This window comes from Camelus bactrianus, chromosome 13 (assembly GCF_048773025.1).
Source record: "Camelus bactrianus isolate YW-2024 breed Bactrian camel chromosome 13, ASM4877302v1, whole genome shotgun sequence".
NCBI lineage: Eukaryota > Metazoa > Chordata > Mammalia > Artiodactyla > Camelidae > Camelus > Camelus bactrianus.
The window spans coordinates 76969766-76989906 of record NC_133551.1 but is presented as its reverse complement, the minus strand read 5'-3'; the positions used below and the strand labels follow the sequence as shown (position 1 = coordinate 76989906).

At 62.6% G+C, this 20141-nt stretch overlaps 1 protein-coding gene across 2 annotated transcripts in view; it reads left to right on the top strand.

Annotated features, from left to right (window-relative positions):
• Window positions 1–20141, top strand: part of AJAP1 (adherens junctions associated protein 1) — a 111659-nt gene that overhangs the window by 33738 nt on the left and 57780 nt on the right. The window contains exons 1-2 of one of the 2 annotated variants that reach the window (XM_074377589.1): window positions 18092–18573; window positions 18657–19474. In XM_074377589.1, the coding sequence (XP_074233690.1) occupies window positions 18542–18573; window positions 18657–19474 (850 nt within the window). In that variant the 5' untranslated portion in view covers window positions 18092–18541. Of the gene's footprint in view, window positions 1–18091; window positions 18574–18656; window positions 19475–20141 lie in introns of those variants that run through there. The other variant, XM_074377590.1, reaches the window with a different exon arrangement.

Here is a 20141-nt window from a genome sequence, read left to right as displayed (position 1 = left end):
GCATCAGCGGGGCCGGGCTTCACCCCCAGTCTCATCGGGAGGCTCCTTCCGGCCTCTCCCAGCTCCCGGACCCCCGGGTGCTCCTCGGCCGGTGGCTGCATCCTCCCATCTTCATTCGAGCCTCCTCTGTACCCCAAGTGTCCCTTTGCCTTTCTCTCCCAAGGATGCTTGTCACTGTATTTAGGGTCCACCCTGATGACCTCATCTTGAGGTCTTTAAATTAATCATATCTGCAAAGAGCCTTTTTCCAAATAAGGCCACATGCTCAGGTTCGAGGGGCTAGGAGGTGGAGCCCTCTTTTGAGGGGGACGCTTGCTGTGTGCTGGGGATTTTGTGTCCATCATCCCTCCTTCTGAAACCCCACCGGGTACCTTTTGTCCTTTGCAACTACACGTGAGGAGACTGAGGCTCACAGGCACGTGAAGGCCACGTGGTAAGGCCAGGAAGCCAGGGGCCGAGCTGGGCTTCAGCCCAGGACTGCTGGCCTTCAGGGTCCAGACTCCCGCCTTGGTGCTCCACGTCCCTCCCCGCAGCTGGAGCCTCGAGGGTGTTGGGTTCAAGTTTTCGTTCTTCCCTGAGAGTATGAGCCCCTTAATTCCTTTGTGTCCCCAGAAAAACCCCGTTTCCCAGAAAGTGCCCAGGCGGACAGTTACTCAGCCTCAGGAAGTAAAGAAATTTTGATAAACTCTGGCCCTCCCAGATCCCTGGCCAGTTCCGAGGGGGGCACGCCCAGGCCGGGGCCCCGCCGAGCCTCTCGCGTCAGGCTCGCTCATTTATCCCGCCCACCCCAAAGCCCACAAGTGAAGAAGGCGCCCTGGGGAGAACACGGACAGAGCGTCCCTCTGGGTGCGTGTCTCATGCGCCCTCCCCGCTGCGGCCAGGACGCCAGCCGGGCCACAGCCCTCCGGTCTGTTCGTCCCCTCTCCCTCCCGGCCGTCACCAGTCCCTCGGGCCCTGCTGTGCGACTCACTGGCTTGTATCAGCCCTGCTTTTAGGGTTTCAGCCTCCAAGCAAAAGATGGTCTCTGCTTCTGCAGAGGGATCAGGACAGAGTCGGACCAGCATCCTTGCTGCTCACCCGCGGCCCCACGCGGACCAGGAAGCCACCTGCTGTCTGTGAGCCAGCTCTCCCGCGCGCCCCCCACCCCCGTGAGGATCAGGACCGAGAGCACGGATGGTGACAGGAGCAGGGGTCCCGGTCCTTCCCTGCAGGACTGTTAGCTTGGCCTCTTCCTCCTAAGAGACCGCCGAGCCTTCTGTCTTCCTTTCTTCTCTCTCTTTACAGAACCCACAAATGGAGAAAAGTATTTAACTTCTAAAGCCGTGATCGCAGTGAGAACGTAGGACCGAGGGCTTGAAAACCTTGTGAAATCCACGCGGGCGCTCACCGTGGAGCGGCCCCCGGGGGGACTTAGGGAAGCCTCGGACCAATTTGTCATCGCCCAGTTACCTGTTGTCTCAGCTGAAATTCAGAGATAGGTTTTCCTTAAGCCTAGAGACAACGGCACACCCTCCGTCGGCCTCAGTGAGCCGCTTCAGCCGGCATGCCATGCCCAGCGTGAGGCCCCCGGGCGGGCCCGCCTGGCGGGCGGCCTCTGGGAGGAGCCAGAACCCTGGGCTTCACGTGCTGGACCGTCCCCCCGATGTGACCTAGCGTCCTGTCTGTGCTCATCCCCATGGGGGTCGAGGGTCAGATGGTACCAGGTGAGGCGGAGGACGGATGCAGAGTTTGAAGGGGTGATGGCAGGAAATCCTGCCCTCCAAGACTAGGGCTCCTTTAAGAAGGAGAGACAGCGCGTGGAGTCTGGCCACTCGGGCCCCCGCCGTGGGACGCTGAACTGGATCGTGGGATGAGGTCGCCGTCGTTCAGAGAAGGGTGCCCAGGACCAGGGTGCTCGGTGCAGACGAGGACGGGGGGAGGCAGCGCAGGTGCCGTCCATCCGTCCACCTGCCCGTCCAGCACCTGTGTGCTGGGTGGGTGGGGAGCTGGGGTACAGGCCAGGACAGAGACCTGGAGTCTTGGGGCCCCCAGCCGAGGAAAGGGGTACAGCTCTGAGGGGCCGCGCCCACGAGAAGGCTTCTCTGGGCCCCGCTCTTCCCGGTGACCAGAGGATGTTCAGAGGAGGAGGCACTTACGCCACAGCCGGAGGGCAGTGGGCCGGGCCCCCAGGACTGGGCCCCAGAGGGTCGGATGCATGGCCAGGGGTGCTGGCCCAGCCGTGGCAGCGTGGGCACGCTCAGAACGACCATGCGCTCGCGACCTGAGAGGTGGCTTGGCTCCCCCAGGCTCTGAGGAGGTGGTGTCCCTCCACCACCCGCCTGGCCCCGGGCCAGCTCAGTGGCAGGTTCCTGGCCGGGGCCTGGGGGGCCCAACCGGGAGCAGCCTAACCCATGTCTGTGAGCTCCTTGTAGACTGTGGTCCCAGAAAGGAAGGAGAGAGGGAGGGAGGAGGGAGGGAGAGAGACAGGGAGACAGACAGACCGACAGAGACACGGAGACAGACTGAGACACAGACAGAGAGAGAGACAGGGAGACAGAGACAGACAGACAGACAGAGACAGGGAGACAGACAGAGACTGAGAGAGAAAAAGAGACAGAGACAGAGACAGAGAGAGAAACAGAGACACAGAGACAGTGAGACAGAGACACGGAGGCAGAGACAGAGAGACAGTGAGATACAGGAGGGAGGAAGTCCTGAGGTGAAATGTAGATATGCTGGCCGATGTTCAAACGTAGACTTACTTAGTGAAAACACTCAAGGTGTAGCTTCTGCTTTCAAAACAAACAAGTGCTTAACTTGAGAATGGAATTCCGGGGGAGAACAGAGAGCCCCCCAGCGATGTTCTGTCTTGTTTTCCTCGCCGTGCGGGTGACCCACGTCCGCGGAGCGGACCCACCCAGGAGCGCAGGGCCGTCCGAGAGCAGCGCCCCCTTCCACGAGTGGGGGCCGAGGCACGGGGTCTCTGCGGGCACTGACCCCTGGGGGGGCCCGGGCTCCGCGGGGCCCTGCTCAGAGCCGGCAGGCAGGTGGCATACACCCATCGGAGGAGAGGCTCCTTGGGGCGCACGGGGGTCTGAGGGGCTCCCCTGGCGGGTGGGGTGGAGGCGAGGCCCCCTGGGGGCGGGGGGACGAGGGCTCCTGGCTGACCCGGCCCAGCAGCTGGTCTGGGACTCTGTCCTCCGTGGAGTGTTCCCGAGACCACGGACAGGGAACGAGGGGACGGGGCGTTCAAACCGCTCCTGGCAGAGCAAAGAGGGGGAAACACCAGCACCCTTCTGCCCCAGAGCGGCCTCAGGCACAGTTACGCACAGGTCGGAGCGGCGCTCGCAGGGTGGGCTCAGCTGACTGAGCGGGTTACCGCGCTCGCCCTTGCCAAAGGGGGGCCCGGCTAACAGCCCAACGAGCGGTCTGTTACTCCTGAAATAGCCGCTTTCCGAGCCGCAGGCAAAGGGGGCGGAGCCCCCCGCGAGCGGGCGGGGCCTGGGCCGCAGGGAGCGGGGCCGACGCGGGGAGGCGGCGAGGGCGCGAGGGCGCGGAGGAGACGCCCCTCCAGCGCCGCACCTGGGCACGCCTCTGGATCCTGAGTCTGGGTGTCCTCGGCCTGGAGACACGGCTGGGCCGTGAGCGCGAAGGCGCACGTGCTCTGCACGCGTCCCAGCGCTGGGCTCCCTGAGGGGCGGCAGTGAAGTCTGGAGGGGGCGGAGGGGGCGGAGGGGGCGGGCGTGTGGGCAGCGTCCCCGTGCGGGACGGGAGCCGCAGGCCGAGGCACGTCAGAGAAGCGGTCTGTTTTCTTCCCTGTGAACAAGGAGAGAGGTGCCCACCTTCACGGGCTGCCTGGCCCGGGCTGAGTCCCAGGGGGCAGCGCAGAGCCTCCCAGCTCCGGCACGAGTGGCACCCACTGCACCCCTGCTGACTCCAGGGGTGTGTCTGCTCCCTGACAGGGACGGACAAGGCTCAGCCCCGCCCCTGGAGGAGCGGAGCGGGGCCTCACCGCTGTCCACGCCCAGAGACCTGCCGACTTCCCCTGGGAGGCCCGCGGAGCGGCTGCACCAGCGGGACCCCTCAGGAGGCTCACCGGGCCCTGGCCCCTTCCCGGCTCCCCAGGCAGGGCTGGCCGCTGCCACGCCCTCGCCTCCCGGGTCTGCGACGCCGAGCTGGGTCTGCCAAGGTGTCCAGACCTTTCCCACCTTTACAATGGGAGCGAACTTTTCTTTTAAGGACAGGAGCCCAGCGGGGAACTTCCTGGTTGAGAGAGAAGCGGCTGGGCCCCGGGGCTGCAGGGCCCCGGGGCTGCAGGGCCCGAGTCCCCACCGCACGAGGTCGCCGGGGTTGCACCCCTCCCATGAGGCCCTTCCAGACCTTCCTCCAGGAATTTGTCAACAAAACCCCCAATTTCCCCAAGTAGACTGTGAGCCCCTGGCTCGTCCATCCATTCACTCATCTGTTTGCTCCCTGGATGAATGAGTATTTGTGAGCCGGGCCCTGGGCGGGGTGCTGGATTAGGGCAGTGGGGTGGGGTGGCACCTTGTTTCCTTTTTACAGATCCCCAGTGCCCGTCACTGTAGCTGTTTTGTCAATGGTTACACAATAATTTGATGAAAACAAAATTAAGAAGCACAGTTTACTTTAGTATTAAAGCATAATTAATAGTAAGAATCAAGTTCAATAAAAGTCCACCTCAGCTGCAATTTTCCTTCCTCATCACGGGTGTGGGAGGTCCGCGGGGCTGGGCCCCTCTCCCATTTCATAAGGAGAAAGCTTCTGAAGAAGTCCCTGTGATGCTGCCAGGACTCAGAGACCCCCGTAACGGGGTGGGGGGTCAGCCAGTGGTCACTGGACGTCACAGGCAGGCACCGGTGGAGACAGACTCTGAGCATCAGAGGAAACACAGGAGAGAGGAAGGCAGGTGTGGGAGGAAGTCATGGTGGCTTCCTGGAGGCGGTGGGAGGGGGAGGATGCCCTCCTTGGAGACAGCAGAGCTCCGACTCCCACAGGCTGCATAGGGGCCCTTCATTCCCCCAGTGGGGCGACCACGCACGCTCCGGGCGCCGGGGAGCTGAGAGGGACATCTGCCAACTCGCGTTAAGAACATTTAGTGCCAGGAAGGGAGTCTTGCTCCCTGACGCGGGCAGGTAAAGGAGATCCCCCTGTGGGCTGCGGAGCACCCCTCCCTGAGGCTAGGAGGAGACAGAGTGAGGGCTTCCCCCTGCCCTCCTGCACCAGCATCCCCTCGAAGTCCTCCCGCGGTCCACCAGCACGGCCAGACTGGGTGGGCACAGCTCCCTCCACACAGGTGCCCACGGCTCAGTGTCCGCCGGCCAGCAGCGCTGAGAGTGGTCCTAACAGGTCAGAGAGGCTTGAGAATCAGGGCTCCCTCGACGGACAGTTGACCAGCAGGGGCAGCACGTACAGAGCGTGTGGGGCTGGAGCACAGAGGGCGGGGGGGACCCCGCGGGGTGAGGGCTGGCCCTTGAGGCTGCACCGCTGGCCCTTCAGGCTGCAGGGAGGAGTGCCCTGGCAGTGCGGGAAGGAGCAGCGTGCGGTTGGGCAGCTGCGTGGAGGACGGATGGTGGGGAGTCAGTGTGAAGTTGGGGACAGTGTGGAGTCGGGCAGGACGGCAGCCTGGCGAGGGTGGAAGTGGAGACTAGGGGACAGGTCCTGGTGCCTGTTACAGCAGCTGTCCTCAGCCGGAGCCCTGGGCCCCAGGGCACTTGGGACAATGTCAGGAGGCCTTCCCCGTTGTCACAACCTGGGGGTACCATTCACGTCTTCTGGATGAAGGAGGTAAACATCCTGCAGTGCCCAGGACAGCTCCCCCTGCAAAGAATGGTCCAGCCCAAGGTCTCTGTGCGCAGGCTGAGCGCCCCTGCGTGGGAGGGAGCGATGGGCGGACCGCCGGGGGCAGGGCGGGGCAAGGCGGGCCCGGGTGGCATTAGAGCGCTGTCTGTGACACCTGGTAACTGGCGGGGCCCCCGGGTGCGCTGTTGGGTGCGCCATTTTAAGGTGGACAAGGGATTTGCATGTCCGTGTTGAGTCCTGCCGTGAGCTGGCCGAGACGGTGGTGAGGTCCGGGCTGAAGAGCCAGGTCCAGACCTGTGAGGTGGCGTCATGTGCGTGAGTGACCCCTGCACGTACAGTCCAGAGCCGTGGTGCCAGATCCCCAGGAGAGAAGGAAGATGGGGACCTGCCGGGCCCTGAGCCCTGAGCCCTGCGGGCGGGAGCGGTGAGAGAGAGAAGGTCCCTGTCCTGCTCAGCTCGGGCCCCGCTGACGGGTACCACAGACGGGCCTGAACAACACACCTTCACCGTCTCCCTGTCCTGGAGGCTGGAATCCAAGATCAACCCAAGGTCAAGGCGTGGCTTCTCCTGAGGCCTCTCGCCTTGGTGTGTCCCCGCCGTCTTCTCCCCGTGTCCTCACGTGGCCGTCCCTGTGTGTGTCTGTGTCCTGGCCTCCTCTTCTAAGGACACGGGTCACATGGAATTAGGATCCCCTCCAGTGACTTCGTTTTACCTTAATTACCTCTTCAGAGACCTCCAGTTCCAAGCACAGTCACATTCTGAGATGTTGGGGGTTGGGATTTCAATGTATGAATTTGGGGGACGCAAGTCGGTCTATAGCAGGATCCCGGGAGGTGGGAGACTGACCTTAAGAGAAGGCATTGCTCGCTGGGAGGCAGTGGGCGCTGTCCTGGGTCCCGCCAAGAGGTCACGCCCAGGGACAGTGGGCCTGTCCGCCGGATTTGACACTCAGCTCCGCTGGGGTGTTTTAGGAAGAATTTCCCCAGAGAGAGTGTTTTGTCCTCGTGCCCGCAGTGGCCATGCCATAAACTTTTTGCCAAATTGCATTTGTGGCTGAACCCTGGACCTTCCACTTGGAGACTCAGGGAAATGGTGCCCAGAGTTGCGGGTTTCACAGCTGGGCCACAGGAGGGGACATTGGGAGAACCAGAAATAGGACAGCTGGGAACACGTGTGCAAGTGTCTGTGTATGCACATGTGTGCACCTGTGTGTCCATGTGTGTCTGTGTGTCCGTGTGTGTCCGGAAATATGTGGCCCGCACGTGGCGTGCTGCTCAGGGGGTGGATAGGTCCTGAGTCCCTGCAGGACGGCTAGGGCGGGGTGGAAATGACACCGGAAGTCTCTCTCCCCAAGTCCCTGCCCCACACTCGCTCAGTGCTTTTTGGAGGCAGTAAGGTCCCCGTCACTGTTCATGCTCCAGCTGTGGCTGTCCGCATCGGGCAGGAGGTCCCCGGCTCCATCTGCCTGCGCCACTGGCTGGAGGCCGGCCCCCTCCTCACTCTGCACCTAGGGCTTCAGGCAGCTGCAAAGCAGTCTTGAGCCCTGCAGGCCGGTGCCAGGTCCCCGAGGCACCGCCCACTGGCTGGTGACCTGGGCAGGTGCGCTGACATCTCTGAACCATCCATCCCCTCACTAGCCACTTGGAGGGAGAGGGCATGGATGGGGTCAACAGGCCGGCCAGATGAGGACCTAGAGAGGACCGGCCCCGCGGACAGTGGGCCCCGGCTGCCCAGTGGCGCTGCTGGTGCTGGGTGAGCCCGTCACGCCTGCCACTGCCCAGGGCAGCGCCCCTGTGGTGCCACCGCAGCCCAGTGGGACTTGTGTCCCTGCCCTTCCCCCTCCGTGGGGGTGGGGGGTCAGGGCGGGGGGGGGGTGGGCAGCGGAGCCACGCCCCCACCTGATGGAGACCCGGGAACTCTGTGTAGCGGGAGATGAGGCAGAACGTGACCTACATTGTAGATTCGCACGGATGATTTCATGGACTTCCGGCAACTCCAGCTCATTTCCAAGCTACCGTGTCCTCTTTTCCCCATCTGTGGACGCTGCGGTGTTCAACGGACCACAGGGGAGCCCCCGCCGTGCCCTGTTCTCCAGGCCCCGCCTCCACCGCACTTATCCTCAGGACCCCCGCGCCCCACGCAGACTGCCGTGTGAGTCCCTGGCCCCGTGCACCTCAGCCTCGCTTACACTCAGGGACAAAGGACCGAGGGTGACGACTTCCACAGCAGGGTGTGGAGACCGCTACCTGAGGTCACCCGGGCTCCCCCGTCTCCTCAGGTGGGGTGGGCCTGCTTTTGGCTGTGAAGCAGACCCTCCTCCCTCCTACTTGAAATCTGCGCAGCACAGACCCAGGAGGACCTATGAGGCCGTCTGCCCCGCCCCCGCCCCGCCCCCCGAGGCTGCTGGGGCCCCTCCCCCAGCTGCCTGACCGCTGGGCCTCCTTCCTCTGCTTGAGGCTCTGCACCTCTCCGGCTTCCGCTATCATTTCATCTCCTCCGTGACGCCCACGCTGAGCCCTGAAACTGCAGAGTTTGTCTTCCTCAAGTTTACCTTCTGATGTCTGAGGGCCCGCTGTGCTTCAGCCAGTCTGAGCCCCTCCGAGCGGTGGCCCCAGCTGTCCCGGGGGTTCCGGAGGTCAGAGACGTCAGGGGCGGCCTGGAGGCCCGTGGAGAGAGCTGGGGCTCCAGCTGTCCCTCCCTCTCCATCCCTGGCCACGCAGCTGCCCTGCCTCACCCTCTTGTGGCCTGAGACCAGGCCTCCTCTCGTTCCTAACCTGAGTAGCTGGCTCTTTGCTAAGAGCTCTGCTGGCGTCTTGTCTTTGTCACATCCCCTGGTGCAAAGCGGGCGGGCGCGTGACCACCTCAGGAGACGGTGCCCAGGGGAGATCGAGGGACCTGCTCCAGACCACAAGGTTGGTGAGCTGGTGATGGAGCCAGACTTCAGCCCAAAACCGCCTGACCCACAGCTTTCCTTTGGCCACCTTGCTCTTCCTTCTGTGCCCCGCCCTCCCCACCTCCATCCGCGGCGTCCCTTCCCTGTCTCTGCAAATCCCACGGCAGCCCTGCCTCCTTCTGTGACTCCCTCCCTGTCCTCCTCTATCCTTTGTTGGCTTTAAAAGTGCCTGTGAAAGCACGTGTACCAAGCTTCGCAAATACGTCGTAACAATGGCAACGCAGCTAAAATAGATGCTTCCCGTGAGGAGAGAGGAACTTTCGTGGGTGCCTTGGAAGTGACAACATTTATTCGTCTGAGTCCACCTTTCAGGGACGAGGCTGTTGGTAGCGAGCCATCTGTTGCCAGGAGCAGCGTCTGAGACTCGCGGGACGTTCTCCACGAGGGACGCACGTCTCTCGGCGTCAGAGAGACCCCGGGACAGTTCTCAGAACCGTAGAGGGGCGCGTCCTTCCCAGAGCCAGCTTCCCTCCGCGGCTGGACGTGTGCCTCCTTCAGCATCGCCTGCTCTCAGTTGGATTTTTAAGAGACGTCTTCTCAGAGCAAAACACGGCTTCTATTTCCGTGCTTTTCTTTCTTCTGCGAGATGAGGGTAGCGGCAGCTCTTCTGGGAGGGTCACCGTGCGTGGCGAGCATTTAGCCCAGCGTGCGGGGCGGGGCTGGGGCTCCATCCGTGTGGGTGACGGATGCGGTGCCTGCCGGCCCTTTCTGTGCGTCATGAGCCCTCTTCAGTGCAGTTCTCCGCAAACACGCCTTTGCGCCCTGGCTCTTATCTCCTCCCCCGATCGTGCAAGAACTTTCCCGAGAGCATCTTCCCAGCCTGACCGCCCTCCTGGAAGGAACTGGGACACGTGGTGCCAGACCCCTGTGCTGAAGGGTCACTAGCCTGCAGTATCCCTTCTCCCCTCCCCCACCACCCCCATCCTATCTCTTCTTAAAAATGGACACGAAGTAGGATTAAAGTGGGTCCCAGTGAGGAACGGGCGACCTTGCTTAGCTCTCAACCCTGGGCACCCCTGGGGAGCTTCCCAAAACGTTAGCGATGCTCGACCCCGTCCCCAGGGATGCTGCCAGTGGGTCTGCAGGGGGGCTGGGTCTCAGGTTCTGTAACCACCCTCCACCCACCGGATGGTTCCCGCGCAAGGCCCGGGCTGAGAACCCTAGCCAGGGGTTTGCAGAATCAACATTGCCTTTCCGGGGCCTCTGGTCCTTGCTCTGAGATGGCTTCGGTGGTGGGGAAGGTTACCAGACGTAAGGGTTCTTGCCCAGCTCCTGTGAATGTTTGGCTTTGCCCGGGGAGATTTGGAGGAGATACCAGCTTGACGCTCAGATGGATCAGCTCATGCTGGGGGCCCGTCTCAGACCTCTGCCCCCACCTGCAGAGGGAGCACGGGAGGTGTGGCTCAGGTACCTGGCAAGGCGGGCTGGCCAGCCCGGGGAGGCTGCTCAGCCACGGGGGCAGCTGCTACCCAGGGAGGGCACAGACATGAAGTTGAGGGGACGGACTGGGCTGGGGGCGCTTCGTGGGGCCGCTGTTTCCGGATAGCCTGCCCGCTGTCCCCCTGTGGCACGGTTGCAGGAGGGCAGCAGGGACCTGGCCGCAGCCGTGGGAGCTGTAGCTCCAGACACACGGGAACCCTGTCCCCCCCCCCCCCCCCGCTCCTGGGGAGAGCGTTCTGCCCACGGTGCTCCCACCCACCGCTTGTCACCACTTCACTCCTCCGGAATGCTCTCGGGCACGTTGCCCAGGCAACCAGAATGCCAGCACGTTGCCATCCTTCAGTCTCCTCCAAGCACCTGTGAAGCCTGGCGTGCACCAGCCCCCGGGGCCTCCGAGTTCTGCAGACGCTCCCAGGGGAGGGAGACGGGCCCCGGGGTGCCGTCCACCGCCACAGCCACCAGGGGCATGCAGGGACCGCAGCCGAGGCTTGGGAGCACTTCCGAGGAGCCAAGCCTAACCTAGTCTCTGTGGCGTTCCCATGAGACCCTGTAGGCTGTCACCCCATCTTACAGGTGGGGAAACTGAGACTTAGGTTCCGTGGATCACCCAAACTCACACAGCCAGCAGGTTGCAGCGCCAGGACGGGGAAGTCAGGTAGCCGGCTGTGCGCCCCCTCTGTCCCCACACACAGCGCCACTTCTGGAGTCTGTGTGGGTTGGTCATCTCCAAGCCTCTTTCCTCTTGGAGATAAAGATAGCCAAGCCCACCTCACCAGGCCCCGGGGGGGGGGGGGGCAAACCATCTGTGTGCGAGAGCTTCTGACTTCAGCCCTGAGGACCCTGGGGCCAGACAAGCCTCCGTGGTGGGGCCTGTCCTGTGCACGGGGCAGTTTCTGCACGTCCCTGGTCACTGCCCACTGGACGCCGGTGGCAGTGCCTCCCTCCCCAGCTGCTGATAAGCAAGGCGGTCTCAAGGCCCTGCTCAATGTCCTGCGGCGGCCTGGTTCCCCCACCCCCAGTGAGACACACTGGGACACACCGTCGGTGTGAACTTGGCGGCATCTGTGACCCACCAGGGGTTGTTACCTTCTCCAAGAGCCCGTGAAAGGATTCCCTGGGCCCCCCACCCAGGGCCCTGATGGCTGGACAAGGCTGGGACGGTCCGGTGCCTGCCCAGGTGCCTCCCCACGGGCAGGGCCTCTGCACGGACTGTCCGGGGAGCCGAGTCACCGCGGCTACGGGTCTGAGGGCTTGATCTGGCTGTTTCTTCTCATGTGTGCCTGGTCCCACGGTCTAGGATGCTTGGGACCTGGTTCCTGAGCACAGAGATCATAAGTCCTCGTGTCCTAGACTTGCAGTGACCCAGCCGGGCGCCTTCGTGTGTGGTCTCATGTTGTCGACATGTGGGTGATGAGGGTCTGGGGTGAGCGCACCCACCCACAGATGCTGCAGGACAAGTGGGTCCGTCAGGAGACCAGTCTCCCATGCTTCGCCCAGTACCGAGCGCCCAGGAGCGGGAAGATGCGAGGAGGACCCCAGACCCCGAGGCTGACCCTCCGCTCCAGGGAAGGAGAGGAGGCGCTGGTCACGCTGGAAGTTTTCCACCCAACACAGATGGACTGTCTCCACTGCTCCGTCTCTGAGAGTCAGATACCACGTGTGCACCTGACCCCCGCTGGGGCCATGGAAGATGGAAGCCTCAGGGACTGAGGGCCTTCCCTGAGAGGGGGGGATGCTGTAATCCCCGCGGGTCGCGGGGCTGAGTGAGGAGCCACTCAGACAGGACATTTCGGTGACATCAGGCTGGGAACATGGTTCAAGGGAATCCCGGCTGCATTTTTTCATTAGGAAAATTGAACCATGACTGCTTTCCAGGAGAAAGTGTGTGTTCCCTTCCGGAGCTGAGGGGCGGAGACAGAGGGACCTGTGCCCCTGAGCAGGGAGGCCGGGTCTCAGGCTTGCCGTCCTGCTGGTGATGGGGGGTGGGGGACCCAGGGCGGAAGGAGGCTCCCTGAGCGTGTCTGGGCGCCAGGGGCTCGCACGTGCAGGGAGAGGAGATGGGTGCCTCCTGGCACGGAAGACCATGTCCCTCGCTCTCCAGGGCAGAGAACTGGGGCAGCGCAGAATCAGGGGTGACCTCGCACAGCCAGCTCTGCCCTCGCACCTGGAATCGAACGTCTCTTCCTGATGGGACGCACGTTTTACCAGGAGGAGGACAGATTCGTGAGTCGAAGGCTCACCCCACCAGGAGTTTTTCTCCGCCCAAGGTCAGGGCTGGTGCGTGGCTGCTGTCTCCCCTCTATCTCAGCCCTGGGGTCTGGGACTCCTTGTGTGGCTCCCTGCAGGCTCCATCCAGCCAGGACCCCAGCCTGCCGCCCCTGGGTCTCCAGTCTCTGCAGAGCGCAGAACCATGCTGCCGTGTTCTCGGAGAAGATACCCTGCGTGTGCTGGAGAGCAAACCTAGGGGTTCTTCCCTCCAGCCTCCCGCCGGCCCCCTGGGGGGCGAGTCCTCAGCTGGAGCGCCCCGACCCTCCCTGCCAGCCCACACCCGACAAGCACGGGGAACGCAGGTGTGAAAGGAAGGGGAAGCCGTGCCTGTCACTCACCCACCGTCCTCTCTGTTCGGGACGGCTGCTTCCTTAGATTTGTCCCGTTCCACAGCCTGGCCGGCAAATGGGTGAGTTTCAAAGAGTTAAAAACAAAGTGGGAGGGGGAGGGTGTGGCTCAGTGGTAGAGCCTGCGGTTAGCGCGCTTGAGGTCCTGGGTTCAGTCCCCAGCACCTCCAGTAAATAAATGAATGAATAAATACCTAATTCCCTCCCCCCAAAAAAAATAAAATGAAAAAAATTTTTTTAAATGGGTTTTTTCCCTGGAGTGTGTGCTATGCTTGGGGACCTGGGTGGAAAGGGGTGGGACGTCTGGCAGATGGGACGTCACCAGGTGACCGAGGTCAACGTTGTCACTTTGGTCGTGATGACCACAGGCACCCCGATGCCACGTGACAAGGGGGACACTGCAGCTCTGGTGCCTCCCAAGGACCCATTGCCCCAGTCTCGCCATGAGAGAAACACCAGACAGACCCAAGCAGAGGGACAGTCCGCAAACTGCCTGACCCCTCCTCCTCCCAGCTGTCAAGGCAGGTCTGAGCAGCCGCCACAGCCGGGAGGGGCCCGAGGAGACGTGATGACCGACGTCACGTGGTGCCCCGAGAGGGATCCTGGAAGAAAAAACGTGAAGTCCTAATGAAGTACGGAATTGGGCTCCTGGTGGTGGACCCGCGCTTTCCCTCAGCTTTAAGAGACTCAGCCGAGGGAGGGAGGGAGGGTGTGAACCTCGGGGCATCTGGGAGGGGGGCACACAGGGACTCTGCGCCCTCGTGCGGTTTGTCTGTATATCTAAACCTACCCTAACCTGAAAAGCTTATTTAAGCAAACAAACCAACAGAAGTGGAGTGGGAGTGAGAGTCGTCTGGACACAGGGTCCTGCCGGAAGGGGGGCAGGTAGGCTCCGTGGGGGCTCCCTGGGGTCCTGGGCCCCAGCTGGGGGGCCGCCCTCATTCGCAGGGCTGTTGGGGGCGCCCTCATGGGCACAGGGACGTCTGTGAACCAGCTGTCCTGGAAGAAGCGCATCGGCGTGTGCACCACCTGCGTCCTCAGAGGCGTTTCTGGGGGGCCATCGGGGTGGGTCACAGACACACTCGTCTTCCTAGGGGGCGAGGAGCCCTCAGTGCTGCCTGCTCCAGCCGTTTCCTCGAAGGTTGCAGACCTGGGACTCCCGGGGCCTAAGCAGCAAGCCCACACCCGGGCCAGCCTCAGAGAGTTCTTCCCACTGTGGCTCGTCCCCCAAACCGGCTGCGGACAAGCCCCAGGGCAGACGTGCAGGGGTGGGAGTCTTCCTCGGTCATCTCTCGCGGGGGGTGTGCATGGGGTGCGGAGACAGACTGGCCACACGTCGGACCCTCCAGGTCCCGTCTCGTCCTGGAACTCAAGGTGGCCTTGGGGCCAGGCCGCCCCAGGGCTCCGGTGTCAGCCTCCGGCCCAGCCCTGAGTCTCAGGGCCCCAGGGCTCCGGCAAGAGGGCGCCGGCTGCTGGCAGGGGGGACCCCTGCAGACCCCTTGCTCGGGGAGAAGTACACCCTTCAGTGGAGATGTCTTTGTCTCCCTTAACTGACAGTGATTTTCTTTGGAGAAGAAAACATACAGAAGGTACCGAATTGAATCTCAATTTGTTGAATCTTATTAAACTGCTCTTGGGGGAAAACAGATTTCAATAAAAATTGAACAGGGAGAGAAGCAAGCCACAAACTGGAGAACACAGTGAGGTGGAGCGTAGCTCCCAGTTTGGAAGCGGTGCGGTGGGGTGGCTGGCGGAGCTGCTGCTTCGTCTGAAAGTCTGGGTTACTGCAGGGGGCGCCCTCCGGGGCCCGCCTTGCCCAGGGTGTAGACGCCGCAGCCAGACACCCAGGCGAGGAGCGTGTGGACGGATCTGAAGTCTTAGCTGCACGCGCGCATTGCAGAGGCCGGCTCTGGCCCCAGCATCCTTTTTCCCTCGCACCTTTTAGGGACGGGGAACAGAGTGAGGATGCAGCGCGGCCCACCCGAGTCAGTCTGTCCACTACCGCTGCACCTTCGAATGCTGCTTCAGACCTAATTTACACTCCCTAAAATTCACGCCTTTAAACTGTGGAGTTCCGTGGTTGTAGTGCATCCACAAGGCTGTGCACCTGCCATGGCTACTAACTCCTGAACAGTCTGGTCGCCCTTAAAGCAAACCGCGTAACCACTAACCGTCACTCCCTAAGTCCCCCGCCCCCAGGCCCCGCCCCCACCGACCCTGATTCTGGGTGTTCTGTGTAAGTGGATTCGAACTACACAGAGCCTTATGTGACTGGCTTCTCTGAATGTTTCCAAGGTTCATCCCCATGGTAGCAACTAGCTTTCCTTCTCACGGCCAAGTAGCGTTCTGCTGTGGTGAGGGGCCACCCTTCTTTTTGGGGAGGGGATTAGATTTATTCATTCATTCATTCATTCATTCATTCATTCATTTATTATTAATGTTTGGTGAAGGCACTGGGGATTGAACCCAGGGCCTTGCGCACGCTAAGCACACGCCCCGCCTCTGAGCCATACCTTTCCCCGGCCCAGGGTCACAGTTCTTGACCCCTCATCAGGTGAAGGGTGCTGAGGCAGCTTCCCTTCCTTCTGCCGTGAATTTTGCGCCACGAGCGTCACGTACCCGCTTTGGTGTGGACGTGGGCTCATCCCCAAGACTGGAATTCCTGGGTCTGCTGGGAACCCTGTGTCTTGGAGGACCCTGCAGGCTGCCTGATGGCTGCACTATTCCGCATTCCCACCAGCGGTGCACAAGACGCCCCGTCTCCCGCAGCCTCGCTGGCACTTGGAAGTGTCCGGCTTTTTTGCTGGTGGCAGTCCCTGTGGGGTTGCAGTGGAGGCACGTTCGTTAGGGGTCTGTGGATGCCTCAGAGTTTGGGGGGAGGCCGTCCCACCTCGGCCTGCACCATGGCCTGGCCTTCTCGGCGTGTCACCACCAGCTCTGATGGTTAGTGGTGTCACCAGCCCCTGCCCACGTGTGGGGTCCTCTCCCATCTTGAGAGACGACCGACAGCGCCCCAGATGCCACCCCCCACCCCGGGGAAGAAGATGTGTGGGTGGATCCTGGAGAACCTCTTAATTGTGAAATGGGTCTGGAACTGGGGGCTTCCCAGCCCCGTGCTGAGGAGCATGAGAGGGGAGGGCAGAGTGTTCCTGGGGTCCTGCCTGGTTGGACCAGCTGGAGGGATGAGGGCAGAGGTCACTTGTTGCCTACGTGGTCCCTGCGCATGTGGCTGAATCCCCTAAAACCACAGTGCATCTTTGCCCAGGACGCTCCCACGCGAGTCCAGGAGGGACCAGATCAGGCAGGGGGGCAGCAGGCCTGGTGACGGAGCACAGGATGTGGGGCATCTGACCCTTGTAAAGAGACCAACCGGGAGTCCCCTGCAGGCCACAGGACGGGCCGCGGACCTCCCTCCGAGGGCAGCCGTCCCTGCTCCCGGTCCGGGGGCTGCGGGTGGTGGGGCTTCTGTCCCGACTTGCTCACCTGCCTGCTTTACTCTCCCTCTGTGAACAAACCCACCACTTTAGAGGGACAAACAGGCCTTGAAGAGGAAGAACGAACCAGACTCTTCCCGCCAACAACTGCAGTTGGATGTTTTTCTGCGTAACAGCTGGGTGGCGTGGAAAAGAGGGATTTCTATGCTAACCAATTACAGCGCGCGATTGGGGAAAAGGGCAGAGACAGCCTCGTGTGAAGTTACGCCGGGGCGGGCCGGCCAGGCTGAGGTGCCGCTGTCTTCATTTCCTGGGGCGCTGGGCCTCCAGGTACTGATGGCAGGCAGGCTTGTGAGTGGCTGTTCTTCATTCAGCCTGCGGGGGCCTGGCGGGGCCTGTGGGGCCCAGTGTGACTGTGGTACCTGGTGGTGCCCAGTGAGGTCTCTGGGTACCTGGTGAGACCTGGGGGTTCCTGGTAGTGCTTGGTGGGGCCTAGTGGTGACTGGTGGGGTCTAGAGAAGCCTGGTGAGGTGGTGGTAACTTGTGGTGCCTGGTGAAGCCTGGGGATACGTGGTGAGGCCTAGTGGGACCTGGTGGGACCTGATGGGACCTGGAGATGCCTGGTGAGGCCCGGGGAGGCGTGGTAGGCTCAGTGGTACCTGGTGGTGCTTGGGAAGCCCCATGGTGCCTGACGATGGCCAAGGGCACCCTCCAGGCTGAAGCAGCACGCCTGCTGGAAGCAGCGCCCCAGTCCCCTGAGGGCTGGACTCGTGTCCAGGTGTGCAGCGAGGTGGGAGAGCTCGAGGTCCTAAACCATCCATCCTTCACGGAGCCACTGTGGCCGCAGAGGAGCCACACTTAGAGTGTGCATGGTGGGGGGTGGTTCTCCGTGCACAGCCAGCGGGGCCGCAGCCCCTGCACCGAGCTCGGCTGGCTGCAGAGAAATTGTGCCCTGGCAGCCACGCGGTGCAGAGGCATTAGCATGATGAGCATCTCCCAGTTCCTGCAGCAAAGCGCTTTCCTCCCGATGAGAGAACCGGGGCCTGACTGTTTGGGGATCCATTAACACGTGTTTCTTCCTTCGACTTGCCGATGGCTGGCGGGGACAGCGTGTCCCCGAGTGTCAGTGAGAGGGGTCCGCACCGAGCACGTGGGCTGCAGAGCGGGGGGCGCACACTCACACACACACGTGCACACACACTCTCTCAGGGACACGCACACATGTGCTGAGTCCCTTTTAAAGTCACGTGACTCCTTTGAACCGAACGTGCCCAGCCCCATCCCTAAATCCTGCCTTCATGTCAATTTTCAGACGTGATGTTGGTGACAAGCTCTGACTTTGAAGGTGCCTGTCGCCGGTCCCTGGGCCTCAATCGTCTACGCTGGTGGGAGGGCGCGTGGGCCGGGTCCGCACGCCCTCCATGTGGCTGCCATGGGTGGCATCCTTACCTGCCACGCCCGGGAGCCACCTGGGCCCAGCCTGCGCTGAGCCCCACTGCCCTTGCTGCGCGGTGCGGGGTGCTCCCCTCTGGCCTCCCCGCCCTGAGGAGGTGGGTAATCGGGTTTCAGAGGGTGCTCCCCCCAGAGAAAAATCGAGGGAGCAGAGATGTCCCCAGAGCAAGCACATGGGCAGAGGCGGTGCCCCGCGAACTTGCAACTTCTCCGCAGCACATCTTCTCCTGAGTGAGGTTTGGAGGAGGCCTAAAGTCAGAAGCTTGCCCGTGTACGTGTGTGGCATTGCAGGCCTCGGGCCTGCTGTAAAATATGCATGTTCGACTGAGAGACGAGGTGGGGTCTGCGGAGTGCAGGGCCCGGCCCGGAGCAGTGGATGCCGGGGCCTTGTGCTCCACCCACGTGAAGCCCCACCAGCTGCAACCTCTGTCCCTCTGGACCTTGGGACGCGGCCGCAGGCTTGGCGGCCCCCTCCTTGGATCGGGAACTTCTGTGACCCAGAGAGAAGGGTGGGCCCCAGATCCTGGGTGTGGACCTCGTCCCTGGCCCTGCCCTTCCTCCCTCGTGTCCTCTGGGAGCCCCCGTTTTATTCTGGGCCAAAGCAAAGCGGGGATGGAAGGCCTGTGAGGTCGTCTCTCCAGCTGATGGGTGGGGAGGGGCCCTGAGACCCGGTCCCCCTCCCTCCCGGGCAGCAGTGTTCCGTCACTGTCACCGGGAAGCTGTGAGCGGGCAGGCTCCCCGGAGGAGGCGGGACGTGCCGGCCGGGGACCAGCTCATGTACGGCAGGGCTGCTGCTCCTACGTTGCTGATCAGCTGGCCACACTTGACTTGGCCTTTGGAGTCCACTGATGAAGGGTTTCGTTCCTCTTGCGGAGCTGGGGTTAGCGCTCAGGACGAGGTCGGGCGGGGGCCGGGTGGAGGCAGGGGAGCCCACACTGACTGTCCTCTCTCTTCCCCACGCAGCTCCACGCCCATCCGCTGGCCCGGCTGCTCCCGGGGGAGCCATGCTTGGATACTCATAGCCATGTTTCAGCTCGTCCTGGACCTGCCGTCGTGTGAGTCCCTGGGCCCGGGCCCCGAGTTCCGGCTCCTGCCCCGGCCGCCCCACCGGCCGGCCCGCTTGTGGAGTTTTAAAAGCGGGCAGCCTGCCCGGGTCCCGGCGCCCGTGTGGAGCCCCCGCCCGCCCCGCGTGGAGCGCGGTCACAGTCACGGGCAGATGCCGGGTGTCCGGGCCCGACGGGCGCACAGACCCAGGGACCAGGTGGCCGCTCTGGTGCCCAAAGAGGGGCTAGCCAAGCCCCCAGCCGCTGCCAAATCCAGCCCTTCCCTGGGCTCCTCCTCCCCGTCCTCGTCCTCCGTGGGGGGCAGCGGGGCCCCCTCGGACCAGCAGGCCCTCCTGAGGCGGGGAAGGAGGCACCTGCAGGGGGTCGGCTTCAACAGCTTTGACTTCCGCGGCAGCCGGCCCACCACGGAGACAGAGTTCATTGCCTGGGGGCCCACAGGGGAGGAGGAGGCCCTGGAATCCAACACATTTCCGGGCATTTACGGCCCCACCACAGTCTCCACCTTCCAAACACGAAAGACAACGGTAGCCACTGCCACCACCACCGCCACCGCCACCACGGCCACCTCCATGACGCTGCAGACTAAAGGGGTCACCGAGCCCCTGGACCCCAGGAGTAGGATCCTGGTTGGGGTTAGCACAACGGAGCCTTCCGCCAGTCCCAGCAAAGACAGTGACAAAGACAGCAAGCCCCCGCGGGTTCTGGGGGAGACCTCAGGTACGCACCTCTTTTCTGGTTGGGGTCCGCTTGTGGGGGGCCTTTGGGGTGGGGCCTAGGAGGGACGCTGAGCTGTGCCCGGGAGATGCTGTCTGGTGGGACTCCCCAATCCCCAACAGTGGAACCTAAAAAAAGGGTGCCTCAGGGAGAGACGGGGTGCTGTGTGTCCATGAACTTGCCCATGGGTGTGCCCTGGCACACGTGGGTTGTGCTGCAGAGGGAGGGGCTAGGCTGTTCTGTCTGGTGGAGGGAGAAGGGAGAGGGTCTCTCCTTAGTGGTGGCCTGAAAGTGGACCCTGTACCCGCCTGGCCTGTGTTAAGGGTGTCTGAGCCCCACCAGACACAGAGCCGCAGCTTCCTTCGCAGCAGAACTTCATCTCCTGGGCCAGCCCAGGAGTAAGACGTGGGCGCATCTGCTGATGGAGTAGGGCTGTGTGGCATCTTCAAAAACCTTCAAGGGTGTGACCCTATGAGGGACGACTGCCGGACTGGCTCAGAACTAGGAATGACCTTACACAGCAGGAAAGACTGAGGTCAGACATCAGGAGGAACTAACTCCCTGCGGTGTTAGTTGAGGCTTTGCACACTGACTCAGGCTGGGGCTCTCTTTTCCCCCAAGATGGATTAGGAGGTGTTTGGAGGACGGAGACCAGATGAATGGCTTTGGT